Source organism: Paramisgurnus dabryanus, chromosome 8, assembly GCF_030506205.2.
Source record: "Paramisgurnus dabryanus chromosome 8, PD_genome_1.1, whole genome shotgun sequence".
Classification (NCBI taxonomy): Eukaryota; Metazoa; Chordata; class Actinopteri; order Cypriniformes; family Cobitidae; genus Paramisgurnus; species Paramisgurnus dabryanus.
The window spans coordinates 23,675,563-23,696,899 of NC_133344.1; the positions used below are offsets into that span (position 1 = coordinate 23,675,563).

General features: G+C 33.4%; 2 protein-coding genes and 2 long non-coding RNA genes across 7 annotated transcripts in view; 2 read left to right on the top strand and 2 right to left on the bottom strand.

Moving 5' to 3' along the window:
• On the bottom strand, positions 1-19,341 carry aifm4 (apoptosis inducing factor mitochondria associated 4). Of its 2 annotated transcripts, none has more exons than XM_073815609.1 (19): positions 19,259-19,341; positions 15,932-16,016; positions 5,658-5,767; positions 5,323-5,432; positions 5,170-5,214; positions 5,009-5,084; positions 4,761-4,873; positions 4,595-4,681; positions 4,429-4,520; positions 3,467-3,597; positions 3,266-3,381; positions 3,113-3,184; positions 2,959-3,022; positions 2,784-2,860; positions 2,581-2,698; positions 2,389-2,487; positions 2,229-2,304; positions 2,015-2,119; positions 1-810 (listed from the first exon to the last, which is right to left on the bottom strand). In XM_073815609.1, the coding sequence occupies exons 1-19, from the start codon at positions 19,332-19,334 to the stop codon at positions 777-779; spliced, it is 1,686 nt and encodes a 561-aa protein (XP_073671710.1). In that variant the 5' UTR covers positions 19,335-19,341; the 3' UTR covers positions 1-776. The 2 variants fall into 2 exon arrangements, with proteins under 2 accessions (XP_073671710.1, XP_073671711.1); XM_073815610.1 differs by lacking the exon at positions 19,259-19,341 and adding an exon at positions 16,388-16,657.
• Positions 9,901-13,780, top strand: LOC135771040 (uncharacterized). 2 transcript variants are annotated; one of them, XR_010542829.2, is made up of 5 exons: positions 9,901-10,470; positions 10,673-10,757; positions 11,158-11,232; positions 12,641-12,697; positions 12,819-13,780. It is a non-coding gene; the product is annotated as an uncharacterized lncRNA (long non-coding RNA). The 2 variants fall into 2 exon arrangements; XR_010542828.2 differs by having other exon boundaries at positions 9,909-10,757; positions 12,819-13,736.
• Positions 14,003-15,439, bottom strand: LOC135771039 (uncharacterized). The gene is made up of 4 exons (XR_010542827.2): positions 15,274-15,439; positions 15,020-15,177; positions 14,619-14,695; positions 14,003-14,523 (listed from the first exon to the last, which is right to left on the bottom strand). It is a non-coding gene; the product is annotated as an uncharacterized lncRNA (long non-coding RNA).
• tlcd2 (TLC domain containing 2) overlaps positions 18,102-21,337 on the top strand; it is a 20,536-nt gene continuing 17,300 nt past the window's right edge. For both annotated transcript variants that reach the window (XR_010542830.1, XM_065281066.1), the window contains exons 1-3: positions 18,102-18,647; positions 18,858-18,940; positions 20,141-20,223. Coding sequence is in view for 1 of the 2 variants with exons in the window: in XM_065281066.1 (XP_065137138.1) it covers positions 18,469-18,647; positions 18,858-18,940; positions 20,141-20,223 (345 nt within the window). In the remaining variant the exon portion in view is untranslated. The remainder of the gene's footprint in view (positions 18,648-18,857; positions 18,941-20,140; positions 20,224-21,337) is intronic.

Here is a 21,337-nt window from a genome sequence, read left to right on the forward strand (position 1 = left end):
TGTAATTAAATACACAATTATTAATATTTTTTTTGACTGAGGAAGCACACAATACAAAAAAAATCAATTGTATTTATATTCATTTTCAAAAGCTTTTGTAATTAAATACACAATTATAAATATTTTTTATGACTGAGGAAGCCCACAATACAAAAAAAAAAAAAATGACAAGGGGAAACGTTTTATCTTATACTGTTTTATAACATTTGTTTTGTAAATCTTTACAGATCTGTCCAGACAGCTTCTATTTAAAGTTATGGGTTATCTGTTCATTTTGTTATAGAACTTTTTCACCAATAAAATAAATTTTACAGTAGCTTTTAGAAATGTACATTAAATATTAGTACATTTTAGTAGTAAAATAAATCATAATTAATTAAATTAAAATGCATGTTGGACAAGTATTAAAGTAATAGTACCAAGTAGCCCTGCATAGTAATTTTTTTATTTTTTTTTCTATCATCTGCCCTTATACATATAAGCAGAGAACAGGTAACAAAAAGGTCTTGTGTTTTAAATCATCTCCACAGACAAATGTCACACTGATGACACGACATGTGCTGCAGTGGATCTTCAGCTGTTTTTAAGAACAGCTGCACCTGAACTCAAAACTCTTTCTGGCTGACAAAGAAGTTTACATAGCACAAAACAACATTTGATAATGGAAAACAGTACTTAAAAGTTATATTTTGTACTGAAGATAAGAGGTTAGACATTTCAATAAAACAATAGACAGACAAACTCTAAACAACACAGAAATGGTTGCTTAAGGTCTTCTATGGGAGCTGCAACCAGCTAAGGTCATCGGATCTATGACAGAAGAGAAAATCTTGTATTTTAACAAGCTTTGCTTTTTAGATAAAGTATATGTATATAACAGTATAAGTTCAATTACAAATCATGTTCCTTAACACTTATTTTATTTTTTTTTGGTTTATTGAACAACATGTCAGTGCATTTTAATGTTTTTCCACTATATTTTTTATATGCCCATAAAAATGCCATGTGGTACAAACAAATATTGGCTACATGGTGGCAGATAAATTTAAATGTGCTCCCTGTGTCATGCTGATTCCCTTTTTTTTTTTTTTTTGATAGTGGCATTTAAAATTATATTCCTGAAAAAAGTTTGGAAGAATAAAACAACTTTACCATAAAACTAACATTTGAGAACTTTAAATTTAATAATAATTTAAAACAAGATATATTATTTATTTAAAAAATTTAAACAAATTATTACCAAATTTTCTAGCTTATTTAAATTGTTTAGCATAATGTTTTTTTAGGGTCATTCATAGCAGTTGTACCCCTTTGACTTTCTGGTTGCACCACCTGTTCTCTGAAATGAGTTTACATTTAACAGATATTAACTTGGATGCTGCTTTTGCCTGTGATATCAAATTCATAAATATACTTACTTTTTAAATACAATTAAAATGTTAAATAAAATAGTATTTTTTCTCTAACCGACACAAAAAGTGTACAAGCAAATTCATAACATCCAAGTAAAAAAATTTTCACTGAATCATGTGTGTTTACTGTTTATACTTGTTAACTTATTAATAAAAGTATTTTTGGACAAAAGTTTTTCAATTATCCTAACATCCCAACAATTACTGATTAAAATTAGTTTATAGGTTTCGGACATAAAATAATTCCAAAGTATCCTATTCTGAAATATTAATCATTTAAACACAAGTTTTAACTGTTGCCTTGAACTGCTAATTTATACAGACAGCTGCCCCGCCTGCCATTTTTTAAGTTAAGATACCAAAACAAAAATATTTATTTATTATTTAAAAAAATACTGAAAATTTATTTAAACCAAATAGGACACATCATAAACGTATCAAGTTATTTTTATAGTACACAATGCACCCAGACACAAAAAGATGCATGACATGTCATTGAACCATATAGGCTACATTCAAAAGATATACTTATGGTAATGATTCTGATTTACATGGTTACATGTAGACACATTGCTTTGTGTTTCCAACCTATTAATACTCACTGTGCTTGAGTCTTAGTGATTTTCTTCCCCATCAATAACATTTCCGCCACCCTCGAGACAGCAGGGTCAAAATTCATGCTGGCAGCTGCAACAACTTGATCATCTCTAAATTATGTTAATAAACAAAGTGATGAACGAAAAGCTATTTCATTTTCAATGAGTAAAACATTTTATCACCTTTTCAAAGTATCTTGAGTGTTAAGAAACTGCTTACTTGATATAAAACGCCAAAAACTTTTTCTCTTCAGTACTTCCTTTGAAAACAATTTCAGTGTATCCCTCTCCATAGCCTTAAAGAATCAATAAAACGTACTTGAAGTTCAATTCTGTTCATATATTCATATATTTTGCACAGAGAAATATATCTTAGTCACCTGCATATCGGATTCCTTTCCCTAACAACATGGTCCAGAAGTATGGTACAGTGTTTATTGGGACATGTTGGTTCAGCATACTTAGGCCAGCAATTCGTCCTGTGTTGAACCATAGCCACATATTTTACACTCATTTCACAGTTTTATTTTTAGATGGTAACCCTGAGAATTCATTATAAAATCATGTGGTACCATGAGCTTGTGCCAGCTGCCAGTGTCCAATATTGACCCTCCTATGCCCGACCAGAGGAAGTGGAAAGGACACCACATCTCCAGCACCAAAGATATCAGGAATGTTAGTTCTCATGAACTAAAAAAACACAGACCTCATAAACAATGACTACATTTGAGAATGAAACTGTTGTGTATGCTTTATGGGATGTGAGGCCTGTTACCTTATCAACGACAACAGCCTTCTGGGAATCAATTTCCACTAATGTTCCCTTAAGGAAATCTGTGTTGGGTATGACACCTTAAAAGGAATAAAGGTGATATAGTGAAATATTTACAGCTTCTCCCTGATGGATTTATAAAAATGCTGTACATTTAAAAAAATATTTGTACACATACCAATGCCCACAATTACAATGTCTGCTGGAAGGACTTCACCATTTTTTAAAACAACTTCCTTGACCTATATAATTGTGTATGATGTATTTATTATGATGTTGTAGTCACATATGTTTTGTTTCATTATTTATGTCATTTTTATGCTTCGACTTACCTTTCCATTTTCACCACGAATTTCAGTCACACCATTGCACATGTAAAACTTCACTTTTTTTTCCTCCAACATCTGTAACAGAGAATCATTATTGTTCCAGCATTTGTACAGTAATAAACCAATGATGAGGAAACTACTGCAACGTCTACTGACCTGCATTGTCACTTTTCCAATATCTGGACCCAGGGATGACTGGAAAGGAAACTTGCTGTTTCCAATAACAGTAACACTGGATGCCTTGTCTGACAAATAAGCTGCAACCTCCATTCCTGATTAAAATTAAAAGTCACCATTTGCCAAAGTGCCATTAGCTATGCGTGTGTGGAAAACTTTTGTTTTAATGTTTCTGAATACCTATAAATGAAGTTCCAACAATTACTGCTCTTTTCCCCACACTGATCTGATGAATTTCAATGGCATCCTTATAGCTCTGCAGCAATTTCACATTTTTTAGCTCAGCGCCAGGGCATTGCAGTGGTCTGGGTCTAAAGAAAGTACACAATCCAACATCACCCATCAAGCATCCTGTTAAAATGTGCCAATGTTCAAGGGATGCTCCAGCTAAATATCAAAATTTCCCAATGATTTACTCACCATCAAGCAATCCCAGATACACACATGTCCATCATCTTTCAGACAAGCACATTTGGAGTTATTTTAGTAAATGTCCTTGCTCTGGGAACAACTTCTGACTATAAACCCCTAAAAGTGCATCAATCCTTCATAGAGGTAATCCACACGACTCTAATGGGTTAATAAAGGTCTTCTGCAGGATGCAAGATGCAATTTTGTAAGAAAAATATTCATATTTCAAACTTTATAAACTGTAATATCCCGCTTCCTGTAACACCACCAGTTGTAGCGTAGTGAGCATTCATTGCCATGGGAACGTTGCAAAGGTGACTTTCTTGAATCGCATCTGTTCAAGATGCTGTTGTTACCGGAAGCTAGTTAGTTTATAAAGTTTAAAATATGGATATTTTTTAAAATATAGCATTGAATACACCCAAACGACCTTTATTAACCCCTTGGAGTCGTGTGGATTACCTTTGTGAAGGATGAATGCACTTTTTGGGGAATCAAGGTCAGAAGTTGTTCCCTGATTCTTGTTTTCTCCCATTATAAGCTTGGAAAAGCAAGGACATTTACTAAAATAACTTCAAATGTGTTGGTCTAAAAGAAGATGATGGACATATGCTTAAGGGGGTCATTTTGATATTTGGCTGAAGTAGCGCTTTAAGAATTTTATTAAGTTAAGCTCTTCAATTTGCCTTTTTGTAACTTTTGCTCCATCAGAAAACAATACATAATCTAACCTGGCACCTGTAGAAATCAAGAGCTGGTCATAGTGTTGTTTAGTGCCATCATTGAGAGTAACCGTTTTTGCCTCTGTGTCAACAGACATTACCTTTGAAGGAAAATATTGTCCAGGATTTAAAAAAAAAAGATATACAGTATATTAATGAAATATGAAACACTCACCTCCTTCTTAGTCCATACTTCGATCCCATACTTTTGAAAGAAGTCCCCCTGCCGAAGCAGTATCTTTTCAATTTCAATATTCATTGCCTAGAATAAAAATAGTGAATGGTCAACAAAAAACATAAACACATCAGTTTTATTTCATCAATGCTTAAAGAGTTCCAACCTTGCTGAGCTTGGTCTTATCCAGCGGTAACTGCTCATCTTTGCTAACTATTATAATTCTCCCTTCGTTAGGATTCTGTCGAAGGGTTTCTGCGCACTGCAAAGAAGCTGGACCTGCAAACGTGCAAAAACAAATTTCGCATTACCACCATGACAGACTAGGATATACATACTACATTTACATTAAATATGCAAATGAACAATATAAGGGCATGTACTGGTAATCCGACCTCCGTGTCTTTTGCTCACCTCCTCCAATTATCACAAAAGTATGACTGACCCCAGGGACTCTAACACTCATTTCCTTAACTCGCTTGTTCTGCATCTGAGATTAAGTGAATGTGACATAACATTTATTCAAATGCAAAAGCAGTATGTTACAGACAAACTAAGACTGCTAACAGACTAACCTTTTTTCCAGCAGTGATGTAAACTTTCCCATCCTCAACTTTGACCTTAACAGGATAGTGGAAACGGATAAGTGCCATTCAGGAAATAAATTACAAAGTATTTTGCAAAACAAAATTCCTGAAGTGAAGTTACTGTATTAATTACTACAGTACCTTGTATGTAGGCAGACAGTCCAGCCCAGGAAATTCCTCAATATCTCCAGTTTTAGTATTGAAACACGCCCCATGTAATGGGCACCGAACTCGATCTCCAACCAGCGCACCTGTGCATTAAGATGACCTCATTTATACCTGAGCTAACTGATTGTTTGATTGTTTAAAACATAATTCTTCTGTAGATTTAAATGTCAATGTTACCTAATAAATCATAATAACAAAAATGAATTTCAAGAAACATAACCTTTACATGAAACTAAGCAATAAACAGCATTAGTCATGTGTTCTTGCTCGTGACGGTTATTGTGATTAAATGTAAAGCCTTACTTTACCTTTGATAAGTGGTACACCATAATGAGTGCAAAGACCACCCACAGCAGTAAATTCACCCTTATTACGCACCAACAAGATTTTATGATTGTCCACAACAACCTGCTTCATTCTGTAGAACACAAGTGCCATAGAGAAGTAATTGTAGATGACTTAAATAATGAGTCAAACACTAAGCATATATATATTGTCAACAGATTATACATTTTCTTATATATTGTGTAGTACCGTGGCCTGGAAAGGCAAAAATAAATTACAATGGTAAATTACTTATTTACAATATTAAAAACAAATGTACAAGTTTTTTTAACAAATTTACAAGTTTTTTTTAACAAATTTACAAGTTTTTTTAACACATTTACAATGAGTGAATAAATGTACAAGTTTTCTAAACAAATTTACAATGATTGAACAAATTTACAAGTTTTTTAAACAAATTTACATGTTTTTTAACATATTTACAATGAGTGAACAAATGTACATGTTTTTTAACAAATTTACAATGAGTGAACAAATTTACACGTTTTTTTAAAAATTTACAAGTGTTCAAACAAATTTACAATGAGCGAACAAAATTACAAGTTTTAAAACAAATGTACGTTTATTACGGAAAGGGTAGGTACAATACGCTGACGTCACGCATCTGAGCCTCCGGTGGGAGGAAACCCGGAAGTATCGCCGTGAATCACATGAGAGTTGTGAATGCGATGTTGTGTATTAGGCTGTACATAATATTAACGGAAAGAGAGTGATAATATATAACCTTTCATCGCTTCCGAAGTGACTAAAAGGGATATTGGACCTTATTTTCAGGTAAGTGAAATAGTTTTAGTTAGCTAACGCTAGCTTTCCAAGTTGCACACGTTTTGGATGGCAGTTATCAAAATAATTCACTGACTTTCTCATTAGATTACAGACAACACGAGAGGGTGCTTCAAACTTTTTGGACTGCATTGTTCGTTCGCTCCCGGGGTTACATAGACTGAAACGGGGAAGCGTGACGAGTTTGTTTACATGGTGCTGTAAACTCCAACCCAGGGGCCCGTTCTTCGTACGTTGCTTAATACATCCGAGATCAAATGAGACATCTAAGATATTTAGATCTCACTAATTATGATCTCGCTTATTTGGTTCTTTGAACACCACTGCTGTTGATGATTAGTATGGCAGGATTGAACTATCTGAGATCACTGCGCGTTCGTGCACTGCAAGAAAAGGCAATACATATCGATAGTAGAAACACTGATCAGCCACGCTGTGATTGGCCAGTTGTTACAATGGCCAAGAACACGCCCATTTTTTAACCCCTGCAGGCTGAGAGCTACTGATGAAAGGTTGTGAACTTTTTATGACACTGAAATTAAAAACCCAGTTAAAGCTACTTTACATAAATCACCAAAAATAATGTAAAATTTTCTGTAAAAATATAATCTTGATATCTTTATGCTTGTCAAAGATTGAAATTAATGATTGTAATTAAAATTTGATGCTCCTAAAGTACTTTAAATCTATTTTAAAAACAGTTAAAATCCTGTTTTATCTGTTTGAAACAGCAACATAAAAAGCAGAATAAAAACAGGTGGTGGTCCTGCATCTTCATGTAATATGCTGGCAGGAGTGATGTCTCTAAACTGATTGATTGTGCAGATCATCTCTGGAGCAGTTGCTCTTTCTTAAACCCACAGCCAATGCAACAATTTAATTCCTGATAAATACAATTCGAATTGTAGTTTATTATAAGATTGTGTTTTCCTCTCTTTTGTGCAGTTGTAGATAATACACCAACACTTTTAGCAGTTTCCAAGAATGTGGTAAATAAAGTATGATGTGCAGTAAGGGAATGGTAATGTTATTCTACATCAAAAGATTATAAAATGCAATCGTTTCTGATAGCAATGCACATGACAAAGAAATCCTCTCAGATGACAGTCCTTTAGAGAAACTATATGCAAGTGGTTAAATAAGTTTACTTCAACTGCATTATTCTTAACTGATTTCTGACTATATTAGCAGTATTCCACGTTAACTGAAAGTCCTGCATCTGCTGAGTCTGCATCGAAAAGTGTAGTAAAGAAGATAAAGATATGTGAAAATATGTGCAAAAAACTTATTTGGTTATTTTGGTCATTTTTGTCACAGAACGGGGACAGGGTAACATATTTGTAGACAACGTTTTAAAGATAGAACAGATAGAAATTACTAAACGAAAACCCTTTCATGCATGACTTTGTAAGCTAATTGACAATCTAAAGAAAAAACTAAAATGGGAGATTAGTTTATTCAAATGAAAATTATTTTACACTGAGTAATAGTCTTTATTGTACATAACATCTATTAGTGCTGGGTATGATTAATTCAAACAAATTTAAAATGAATGTGATCAGCATGTTTGTCTTGTCATTCGTTTAAGAATAATAATCAAACAACTGTTACACAAAAACAAGTCGCACAAGTACAGAACAAATATATTTGTTATATTATATATTTTTTAAATAACATCACTAAAAGATTTAATTAATATATCTTTTTTATTATGTGTTGAATTTGAAAAGCTCTTTATATTAATCATGCATCTTACGCAGATTGCGCTCGTATAATGGAGAATACGCGACTGCCTCAGACTTTCTGTATCACATCCGCTTAAATAGGTACAAACTAATCTTGTTTACATGAAATAAGCCTGCTCCTGAGCAGGTTTGAGCTTACGGACCTGTTGCTATGACAGCAAGTCTAGAATGAGCTTCGAAGAACCAAATAATCCAAGATCATGCCAAATCATCAACAATCAAATCCAGCTAACTGAGTTAGCGACGTACGAAGAACGGGCCCCAGGAGGACACTATCAGAGGAATCACAGGGATAACATGGTGTGATTTTTTTTTGTCAAAACCAGAACTGACTTCCGAATCCACCTGGAACGCATTTACTTTGATGGAGATGTGGGCGGAGGCTAAACCCTCCAAATAGTATATTTAGAGAAATGGAAGTCAGTAAAAATTAAGTTGGACTCGTTTTTTAACTACTGGCTGCTTAACACATGCTTATAAACCCAGGAATAGCACACACACTTCTAACAGACATGCAATGCACACATTAGATACGTGTTAAGTAAATAACTTTACAGTTTTAGAACAACTCATTTCTACATTAAAGAAACTTAATTTCACTCATTGTTCAAAATATAGTTTTATTTATAAATGAACTTCAATGTATATTGTCTCAAGTATGAAAAAATATATATGTACATTTTTAGAACCAAACATATTTACATTAAAAGCCAGTGGGTACTAACACACTTTTTTACACAGGGCCATGTAGTTTTGATTTTTTCCCTTAATAATAAAAACCTTCATTTAAAAAATGCATGTTGTGTTGGGTTTTATTTTTTGACTAATATTTGAATTTGTTTGATGATCTGAAACATTAAAGTGTGACAAATATGCAATAATAACATGGGAAATCTGGATGGGGGCTAACACCTTTTCACACCACTGTATATACATTTGTTCCAATGTATATTTTCTATCTACTGTACAAATTGTAACAATAAAGCAAAGTAAAAACATTTAAATGAAAAACGTTTGTTTTTGGGATTAAAGTAATGTTTCACCCAAGATATAGATGGTTTGTTTTTTCACTGGAACAGATTTGGAGAAATTAAGCATTACATTGCTTACAATGGGATCCTCTGCAGTGAATGGGTGCCGTGAGAATGAGAGTATTTAACACAAACTATGATTGTGTTTATGGTGTGCAATATAGCGTGTGTTCATGTTTTGTGTGTAAAAAAGACAATATTTTTCACATACTCTCCCCAGGTCAAAAAGACGTAGTATTTAATGTATTAAAAATATACTTAAAATACAAATAGTATGTTTATAATACATTTGTATTTCCAACATACTTATTTGAAGTGTATTAAAAATACGTTAAATTGCATTTAAACATATTTTTTAAAAGTATACTAGAAGTACACTTGTAATAAATATATACTTAAGTACATTTTTAAGAAATATGCTAAACTTAAGAATATTTTAAATGTATTTATATTAAGTGTACTAGAAGTACATTGGTAATAAATATATACTTAATTACATTTTTAAGAAATATGCTAAACTTAAGAATATTTTTAATGTATTTATATTAAGTGTACTAGAAGTACATTGGTAATAAATATATACTTAATTACATTTTAAAGAAATATGCTAAACTTAAGAATATTTTTAATGTATTTATATTAAGTGTACTAAAAGTATGCTGGTAATAAATATATGCATAATTACACTTTTAAGAAATATGCTAAACACAAATGTACTTCTAGTGAAGTTTTAGTATATTTGGATAAAACATACTTTTTTCAAAACATGATTCATTAATTGTAATAAGCTAACATTGAACTTTCCTCAATCATTTCAACATTATATCATTCCGATTGCACAATAAGCTATTTTTTCAAAGATTTGCTTAAAATCTTACGTTTGCTACTGTTTAATTTCAAACAACACACGTGACACACGTGACTAAACCTGATTGGTTGTTGTCATAGTAACACGTCACGGTGCTATTTGAAACTTGTTCAGTTTAGTTCAGTTGTTCACGGTGCATGGCATGCGGTTGCTTGCATTAAACGTATAAACTGTTAAATTAGATGGCGACTCTGCATTAAACGTATTTATTTAATTAATCGGCGATCATATTTCACCAGAGGACTAAGATAAAACAACTCGATTTAAAATATGAGCAGTTTTAGTGGATCTGACGTTGAGGGAAAAAGTATTTCGCTTTTTGTTTGGAGATGAACGAGACAACACGAGGGTAAGTGAGGACAGATTTTCACATTTCTTTATTTAGTTAACTATTAAATAAGTAAAACATTACATTACATTTAACCCAGCTTCTTTATGTAACGTTATGTCTGTGTTGCGTGTGGTAATTGGAACATCTTTATTTTCTGACTAACGTTAGGCATTTCTCTTAAGCATTTCAGAAATCATTAAAACCTTTCTTTTTTTTTTAGCACAGCGACATAAATATGACCAACCAGATCTCAAGTAGACAGGAACAAATGAAGATATAGCGCATAGAAAGACTTATTCTTGGTGGTAAGTTTGTTGTTGCTATTTGATTTCACGTTTACGTTTTTCTAATGTTTCTCTTGCAACGCTAACGTTAGTTTAAAATGAATGTTTGAGCTGTCTTACCTGAAAATACCATGATATGACCATATGGTTATTATAACTCCAGTAATGTTCAATGGCTAATGTTTATATCAGTTCAATCTTGACAACCTTATTGTCTTTTTGTATATTTTTAAATGTATTTCTAATTACATATGGACACAAAAATGACATTGTAAGAAGGGATACTTTTATGAGAGATTGTAAAACTGCCGAGGCTGGGTTTGATTATATTATATTGTCTTAATATATTGTACTCGGGTTAAGTAAATCTTAAAACGAAAACAAATCATTAATCATCATTTACCTGCCTGTTGTTTTTCAGATCAACTGCTATTGACATTTTTGAATCGGGGCAAATGTGGAGTGAAGAAAAACGTTTGCAACACATCCATTCCAGGTGGCTAATTTCTGTCCTTTTGAATTATTCTTGTAACAAACGTTTTTTTATTGTAAAGCTGTAAGGGACTTGGCCTAGTCATCATTGCACCATTTGGCAGGGCACCAGACTAACTTTTTTTACTAGGAGCACAGTGGCCCCCAACTGAAAATTTTAGGGGCACACACGGTAAAACAACATGCTAACCAAATATTCACATGTCTACTAATTTAGACTGTATTACTAATAAATACTTTAATTATAGTTTCAGAAAGTACAATGTGCTGTTTCAGATTAGTGTCATATCCACTGATCTATATAAATGACTGGATTGCACATGACGTCACACTTGTGAAGCCACCGCGCGGCCATGTTGGTATACCCAAACGTTCTATTTAATCAATGGACGTTATCAGATTTTAATGATAAAACATCAATTTACTCGTCTTCGTTTTTATATCTGAAGTTACCCTGTACATTATTACAACACAAACGTCCAAAGCATGTAAATAGTTATTTACTGAAAGTTGTACATTTTGCGTTTTAAACAGTTGTTATACATTCATCTTTATTACAGTATCAGATCAGCAGACATATTTCGTATTAATGACAGTAAACGTGCTCATTCTGAAATCTAAATAAATAATCATGCTTTGTACAGTATGTGCATGCAATAATTTGCTAGTTTTGTAATTATGTTATCTTAACTTACAAGTTACCTAAACTTATTTAGAGATATAACGCTGACCGTCACAGTGTAGCTGAATGTCAAAAAAAACTTTATTTATACCCGTGTCATTAGCAAATGCAGCACACTCACCTTAACGGTTTTTTATAAATCCATTATCCTGCCCGATTAAAACATAAACATTGCAAATAACACCAGAATTAACAAATAATTAACGTACACATATCCTAAAAATGAACCTTGTGTAACTGATACGCTGTAAAGTGGGTAAATTTTGATCATGATTTTGAATGGAAGTCAATGACGCTCTCTGCCGGTTGGGTATACCAAGATGGCGGCTCGAACTCTGCGCTGGCTTCACCTCACGCAGTTACATCAAGCGTTCTATGCGCAATCCAGTCATTTATATAGATCAGTGGTCATATCACAAAAAAAAGGTCAAATTTGCTGGTCGCACATGTGCGACCGGATGTAAAATTCAGTGGCACACTTTCAAATTTAGGTGGCAAAATGCCACCATTTGATAGCAGTCTGGAGCCCTGTTTGGCATCATTTCTGATTTCCTTAAATCTCCTTAAACAGAGGTGAACCTTAAGTTTGCAAGACCACAATAGACAAACAATGGAAAATGATCTAGGTTCAAATAAAACACAATTATCAATGTAAAACATATCCTGTAATACACACAGGTTGCTTTATTTCATGAGCCTGTTCTAATCCTATCTTCATTCCCACTTGTAGAGTGCTGTGACACATAAACTGACACGCTTGATGAGGATACAGTCAAAGCTTTAAAAGGTAAACTGAGAAGTTAACAAAACTTCCATACATGCATATCTATGCCAATTTATTTTAAACATGGATAGCCAAATGTTCATTCATTATTGGTTAATTGGTATATTCTGTTTCCTTTTCACAGCCCGTGTGATAAAGCAGTCTTCAATTACTACGGTGTCTGAATTGCAAGAAGAAGTCACCCTCCACTTAAACATGTGACATCTAAACTGTTTTGTGTTTTAGTTCAGCTTTTTATAGGTTTATCTTAAGTTGGTTAAAGGCGGAGTGCACTATTTTTGAAAGCCAATGTTAACATTTGAAATTACCTAAACAAACATGCCTCTACCCCAATAGAATCTGGACCTTCTTTTGATAGAGCCACCACACACATACGCAACCCCGGCAAGGATTTCAGTTAGTAGACATGCCCCTTACTGCTGGTTGGCTACAAGTGTGTTTTGGTAGTCGGCCCAATTTCCTTTTCCAAAGCGTTTTTCAAACATTGTGCACTCCGTCTTTAAATTGCACTTAAACATTTTTTTTTCAGTAACTTTTTATGCAGAGAATTACATTATGATTATTATATAATTATTGCTTATGAATATTTAATGATTGCATATTCATAGTGTACTTTTCATTAATACATTTAATGTTAATGTTGTACAATTTGATAGAAGTAGCTCTGTAATTGCATTTCTCTGATATTTGTTTTATATGTTTCTCTTTGGTCAAGAGATTATGTATGTCTCTGTGCTTGATTAATTTACTTTAGGTATTTTTGTAATGTACACAACACAATATGAAGTATATTAAATTGTTCTGTATTCAAAATCTGTGTATGTGTCTTAAAATTTAATGATTTTAATATAACATTTTAAATATTAAAAACAGCTTTATAATAAAATAGAAGTGTAATGCTAATACATTTCTATTAATGTAATGCTAGTATATTTCTAATATGCTGAAGTACTATTAAAGTGTTCTTAAAGCACAGTTAAATTAAGCTTTAAATGTATTCTAACTGTATTTTTAAGTGTATGAGAAGTGCATTTCAAATGAATTTTAAAGAAGTACACTTAAATTGCACTAAATATATTTGAAGTTGTTCCAATTTAACACAATTTCAATATATTAAATATAATGCAAATAGATTAAAATTGACTTTAAATATATCTTGAAATGCATTTAATATATTTGAAGTGGGTTCAATATAATACATTTAATATGCATTTAGTATAGTAGCTTTTAAATATATTAAGTATGTCCCAAAAAATACTATTTAAATATATTTCTTTTTCACCTGGGTCTAGCGCTGTTTTTACTTTACTAAAAACGAGCTGATGTCTTCCTTGTTCTATAAAGTCCCTCCTTCAGAAATACCTATCGAGTTCTGATTATGTAGTTTGTTTAGTGTGCTGTGATTCAACAGCAGCTTAGTAGAGCCACTTGAGCTTAGCTGGCGACTGACATATTCCAGTGGGCAGAGGTTAGTAAAAAACTCTTCTTTGGATGTCATTCAATCGAGAAGTAGAGGGCTGTAGTCCAAACTGGCCGTTTGCTATAGGCTTTGAAAGGGAAATTCTATTAAAGAAAATATATCGCTTGGTATAGAATTTTGAGCTTTATAATTTTACAGATATTATTTATGCTCTAACAGCAACATTACACACCAACTAAAGTTTAAAAAATGGGATCAGGATAAACGGGACCTTTAAACCTTACAGCTAAATCTGTGGCAGAGAAACAAGAAAAAATGATCCAAGACACAAATGTTGCGATAATCTTCCATAATAGGAGATGTTTCCAGGTAACCATAGTCTTGCAATGCCCCAGAACCACTGTTAGATCTGTGTATTGAGAAAGAGGAGAAAATTACATGTAAAAAAAGAAAGATCAATGAAGTCATGAGATTTATTTGTTCTAATTTTCATCAATGAATTACATGCTTAATTTTTTTTCTGCTCAGGAAACGAATGGTGGTCCTCCTCTTCTTCCTTTAGTGTTTCAATATCACAGACACTGGAAATTAACATAATCATGATTTCAGTCTTGGCAGTCTATCTATCTATCTATCTATCTATCTATCTATCTATCTATCTATCTATCTATCTATCTATCTATCTATCTGACATAAATGACAGTTTGCTTAGGCAACATTAGAGTTTTTGTAATATGATAAAACATTACAATACTGTCACACTCAGAGAGGTTTAAATGATTAAATGAAAATATAATTTATAGTATAAATATAGGTAATTTTAACAAATCGTCTCATTAGTCACTACATAAAATCCTAATCTTTTAAAGATTATTCAGATTATATCATCGAACAAGTTAACGCACCCTTGATTCCTTTGAAGTGTCCTCCTGGGTTGAAGTTTACAGCACCATGTAAACAAACTCGTCACACTTCCTCGTTTCAGTCTATGTAACCCCGGGAGCGAACAAACAATGCAGTCCTGATTAAAAAGTTTGAAGCACCCTCTCGTGTTGTCTGTAATCTAATGAGAAAGTCAGTGAATTATTTTGATAACTGCCATCCAAAACGTGTGCAACTTGGACAGCTAACGTTAGCTAACTAAAACTATTTCACTTACCTGAAAATAAGGTCCAATATCCCTTTTAGTCACTTCGGAAGCGATGAAAGGTTATATATTATCACTCTCTTTCCGTTAATATTATGTACAGCCTAATACACAACATCGCATTCACAACTCTCATGTGATTCACGGCGATACTTCCGGGTTTCCTCCCACCGGAGGCTCAGATGCGTGACGTCAGTGTATTGTACCTACCCTTTCCGTAATAAACGTACATTTGTTTTAAAACTTGTAATTTTGTTCGCTCATTGTAAATTTGTTTGAACACTTGTAAATTTTTAAAAAAACGTGTAAATTTGTTCACTCATTGTAAATTTGTTAAAAAACATGTACATTTGTTCACTCATTGTAAATATGTTAAAAAACATGTAAATTTGTTTAAAAAACTTGTAAATTTGTTCAATCATTGTAAATTTGTTTAGAAAACTTGTACATTTATTCACTCATTGTAAATGTGTTAAAAAAACTTGTAAATTTGTTAAAAAAAAAACTTGTAAATTTGTTAAAAAAATTATAAATTTGTTTAAAAAGTTGTAAATTTGTTTTTAATCTTGTAAATAAGTAATTTACCATTGTAATTTATTTTTGCACCCCGAGGCCACCGTAGTGTTGGCTACTATGACTAGGAAATGTTTTAAGTGTTTAGTGATCTTACTGTCCATCTTGCAGATCAGATTGTAAACACACCATCTCTGTGATCTCCTCAGACTTGTTTGTCGACTCCATTCTTGGTTTATCGTCTGTTTAAGAAAAATAAACCAATTATTGTAAAAGCAATATTCCAAAATTTTTCATCTACTAATAGTCCAGATGCTTTATTCTTTCATTCATTCTTTCAATGTTCCAGCATGTATCATGTTTCAATTTCTGACAGTCCCCCCCCCCCAAAAAAAACTACCTATATGCTGTGTTTTATGTATGGTCAATTAACTTTAACAGATATTTATTTAACTTAAAGATAGATTAACTGTAATGTATGATCAAACACGCAGTTTCGTGTGTTAAATAATATTCAGAGACCATACAGTATGTGATAACACTTGTAACACTAGATGATACTATAATATTACGATACAGTGTTTGAGGCATCTTTCGTATCTCCCTCACTTACTTTTGCACGTTCCCAGTTTTTCACTAGCCTAGATGAAAAATTGTGATGTTGGTAGAGATCCGGCGCTTTTCGTCCAGACTTGTATGTTATGTGTTTGCTTCTTCCTAACACCTTCAACACAAACTATGAAAATTTGCTGACGCTTCATGACAAACACCGGAGATGCTATCAGCCAATCAGAGAAAGCGGCGGTGACATCAAAGCCAAATAGTGCATTGTTACTAAAGATGACATAATAACCTTAGAGACAATTAATTATGTACTTGTCGTAACTCTACTGTAAATTTAGTAAAGCATTTATTAACGCTATGGTTTGCAACTCAACATCACCTATTTAATGAAGTAAACGGATCTATAAAGTGTTTTAAACCCCTGACTTTCCTGAATTGTTAATAGCGTTACACACGTGACTCAAAGTATTTTTTTCACGTGAATCAACGTATTGTGAAACTGTTTAAAGATGACATGTAAAGATGACTATTGTTATTCAAAATGCCAGGAGATGTCGCTATACGCCACCATTTAGACTACAGAAACATTTGTTATGACAAAGCAGCGCAGATGCCTTAAGCCAATCAGAGAAAGCGGTGGTGACATTACAGTCAAATAGTGCATTGTTAATAAAGATGACATAAGAACAATTAAAGGTTTACTTATCGTACCTGTATAGTTAATATAGTAACGTCATTTATTTAATAAAGTAAATTTTTTGGAACCGTATTCAAGCTGATTTCTATAAAGTGTTTAAAACCTTTGACTTTCCTAAATTGTCACCAGCGTTTCACACGTAACTCAACGTATTTTTTTATTTATTAATTTTTTTCACTCAATATTGCGAAACTGTTAAAAGATGGCTTATGTAAAGATGACTATAGTACTGCTATTCAAATGCCAGAAGATGTCGCTATACGACACTATTTAGACTAGAGAAACATTTGTGGCGTGCATCAGTGTGGGCAGTGGATGTCAAGCTTTTTACCCCCACTTCTACCAAATAAAATATCCAAAGCTTGGTATAACTAGAACAATGCTATACAATAACACTGAGAAATGTCCTTCTTTTATGTTGTTTTAGCTTGTTTTAGTTGTATCTAGCCATAGAGTTATTTAGCGTTGCGTTTGCAGCGCAGAGGCATTGGGTTCGAACCCAAGGAACACACATGCTCATTAAATTAATGTAATTTTAAATAACTTCAAACTTTGTTTTTGCTTTTTCCTACGTGAATATGGCTCGTGAACGGTTTGGTTACAAATATTGCATAAATTATCTTCTTTCGTGTTCATCAGAACAAAAAATTGTATACAGGTTTTAAAAATTTTCATTTTTGGGTGAACTATCCTTTTAATCATTATTAATGTTAACACAGTTATTTATGTTAGTTTATGGTGTATTCATTAATGTTTCAATGCTTAATTTTTTTAATGTATTTGTAAATGTCGAAATTAACATGAATTTAAATTTAAAAATTATGTAGATGTATAGTTCATTGTTAGTTCATGTTAACTAATGCATTAATAAATATAACCTTTAAGTGTTTTCTTATTTCTCTCTTTTTCTTTCTTCTACCTTTCTTTCTTAAATAATAACTTATGAAAGCAATGTTACTTCTCCCACAATCCTTCCCTAGAGAGGGCGGGTCATATAGACGTATGACGCTCATTTGCTCAGCCGCGTATCACGATGATTGGGCGGGGATCTGTTGTTTGGTAATAGTACTTAAAAGTTACACAAACATTTCACGGTTTTGTAACGCATGCATTATATTCAGTTTGATTGCTGCTCGCTATATTGATTCACTCGTGTCATCTTAGATTTATCAGACTGAACAAACCGAACACTGAAACATTATTTTTATCTGGGGGGAAAAAGAATCGAGGTATTTTTCTTGTAAATTGCGCTACCAAGACAGACGACATACTCGTTGAAATGAGGTCAGCCCATCATGAAAATTAATTAAAACCAAGATTTCATTTTAATGAAGTAAGAAGATAAAAGCGCATCGGATTTTTTTACCAAACGTCTAGACGCGCGCGGTTCTGGTACTTGTAGTGACTACAAAAGAAGGGCGCGCATTGTAAATATGGAGTTGAATTCTGTGATTTTCACCACTGGAGCATCTGTGGGATTTTTTAAATTAGTAAACTATGGGTTCGGCAAACTTCCAGTACCCGAGACGGCCCAGAGAAACACTTGGAAGTGGAGAAACATCTTAACGTCTTTTGTACACAGCATCATAACTGGAGTATTGTCTGTGCTCTGGTAAGTGTCAGAATTCCGCCACACGTGCCTGTTATTGATTTCTTTATAAGACGATTAATATCAAAACGATAATTTCAGCGGATAAACAGATGTAGTTAAATATTTTGTCATTCCTATTGATATAAATGTACAATTTTATTGAAATAATTTCAATTCATTCCAATGCGTTTGGTTTCACCATCGTCCATTATATTTTGTGTGTTCTTCTAGTTTTTTTATACACCCCAAGATGGCTGAGGATTTGATAGAGACACACTCTGTTTTATCACACGCCTTGGTAGCTGTATCAATCGGTGAGTATAATAAAGCATAACTGTTATTTAATGTGCTGTTTTCAAAGGGGGCGTGGCCACTAGGAATTGTCTCCGCCTCTGTCATGTGCAGCACTGTCCTACAGGTGTCTTAATGTCAATCTCACAAAAACTTAATCAGTTCAAATGTAACCCCCACATTCAGAAAATATGTTACCTAATAAATGAAAACTTTTTTGTACTTTTTGTCATGTTGTGTCTTCAAATCGACAAATCTGAAGAGCACCACATGTGCTCCATTAAATTTATAAGTGGTACTATACATCTTATTTTATTGTTAACTGGAATGTTTATTCCTACCTTCCAGCAGATAAATCTTATTTAAACCGCCAAATACCAGAGATATTTCAGATACTCCGAGGAATCCCACATGCATTGGCAAAGATGTAGCTGTAGCTACAGAATCAATGGCTGGCTTTATGATCCGTCCCAGGCACTGGTTCTACCCTTAGTCACATGACTCTTCAATAATAGGCCTTTACTATATACTTTTTTTCATACTTTTATGGCATTTTTCATGAATGTGTCTCAGTTTGAGCAACTGCCTGTGCACAGTTTTAATATGCACTTAAATTTTAAGATTCTTCAAATCTTGTGTAAAATTATTGAAAATGATGTTTGTCTTGATTCCAGTGAATTTGCACTAAATTATGTTTTTATTGAGTAATAAGTAAAAAATGTTTTGTCTTGTTTCAAGCAAATTAGGAAACAACATGTTTAGAAAACACTTTCAAAGATTCACTGTGTTTTATGGATATTTGTGTTTTCAAGTATTTATAGTATTTACATATTTAAGCAGTGGCCTTTCCGAACCGCTGAAAAAGATATTATCCTCCCATAACCTGTGTACAGCAATGCCATATAAACCCACTACTTGAACTAAGCAAACATATTGGAAAAAAAATAGGAGAAAGTTTGTATAATGAAATTGCCAATCAGTTTAAATGAATGTAGTGTCATATGTTGTTCTTCATTTGCCGTGTTGAACCTCCACCATTCCATAATGCGGTCTCCATGGATACCCTCATATTGGGAGCGGATATAAATAGCCCTCTGGAACTGACATCTTGTTATCCAATGCAATTGTTTAACATGATATCCGCTCCTCGTAAAACCTGAAAGGTCTGTTTTGTTAAGAGTGTCACTGTTTGATAAATATTAATGTATTCTTTTGTGTTTCAGGGTATTTTATTTATGACTTTCTCGATATGGTTCTGAATCAGAAGATAGGTCAATCATGGGAGCTACTTTTCCATCATGCAGTGGTAAGTAGACAAATAACACAGTACAGTACCACTGACATAGTTTAGCAAGAATGAGGTTTGGTGTTTAACCGTAACATCATTCCAAAAGCTGTTTTTGTATTACTCACCTGTCACCAAAACTACACAGACTTGATGCACCACCTTTTTGGTGTATCCAAATAACCGGTTTGACCACCTGATCTTTCAATAGAGTGTCAGTCCCCAAGGTTAAATGCCATGAAACGCAAAAAAAAATAAACAAATCCATAGTAATGTACCTATAGCACCTTCAAACAGATCAGTTACTTTTGATGGGTACACAGATACGTGCAACCAGTATCTGCTGTTTTGTGTTGTGATGTTGGTTGCCTCGGCTTTGTAGGATACTGCTGTGTGTGAACCGCAGAGCTTTGGTTCTGCTGGGGTTGTGTTGAAGGAAAAGTGGCCAGATTCATTCTGAGCTAGTGTTGTTGTTGTGTTCCCTCTTTTATTGGGGTCTTATTCATTAAAGTGGTAGGGGCAAACTTGCTGCCAGATTTTTAATAGCAATGTGAGAAACTGTCAGACCCTCTGCCCCCCACTTCTCACTTCCGACAAAACATTATCCCACTTTCTCTGGATAACTTATGATTCACTACATGTTCATGTTGTTTACAGTATATGCACAACAAAACACAGACATTGGATGCAGTTTTACTTACCACCTGTGACCTGGTTGTGACCGCCCCATTTTAACAAAATCCACCGTTAAACAGCACACGCACAACTCCGCTGCTACCAGGGATAAACATTTGCCTATGTTTAGCATGATGAATCCAACTCTTAAACAGGCCCCATTGTTGTTTTTGATATATTTGCACATGCCTATAGACTGAATTAACATACAGTATACACACAATGTCACCAGTATCACTGAGACGACAAGAATATCAAGTTTGCTCTTCAGGACCCCAAAACCTGTCGTTGTGTAAACGAACAGTTAAACTGCTTCAAACTTAAAAAATCGTTGTTGTGCAACCGGCTCCTTAGTTGTCAGAGGAATGCGGCTTGTCAGCAGATGACTTTGGTTGTGGTTCTGGTTTGACCTAGCATCTGTCATTGTACATCAAAAATGACATTGCAATGTTTTCTTTAA

Excerpts from the sequence above, each read along its gene's own strand:
- aifm4 (XM_073815609.1), bottom strand. The coding sequence starts at position 19,334 with ATGCATGTGGGATTCCTCGGAGTATCTGAAATATCTCTGGTATTTGGC. Across the intron at positions 5,768-15,931 it reads TCTGATCTGCAAGATGGACA|AATGAAGCAGGTTGTTGTGG; the intron begins GTAAGATCACTA and ends TGTGTTCTACAG. Across the intron at positions 5,215-5,322 it reads ACTGTCTGCCTACATACAAG|GTCAAAGTTGAGGATGGGAA; the intron begins GTACTGTAGTAA and ends TATCCTGTTAAG.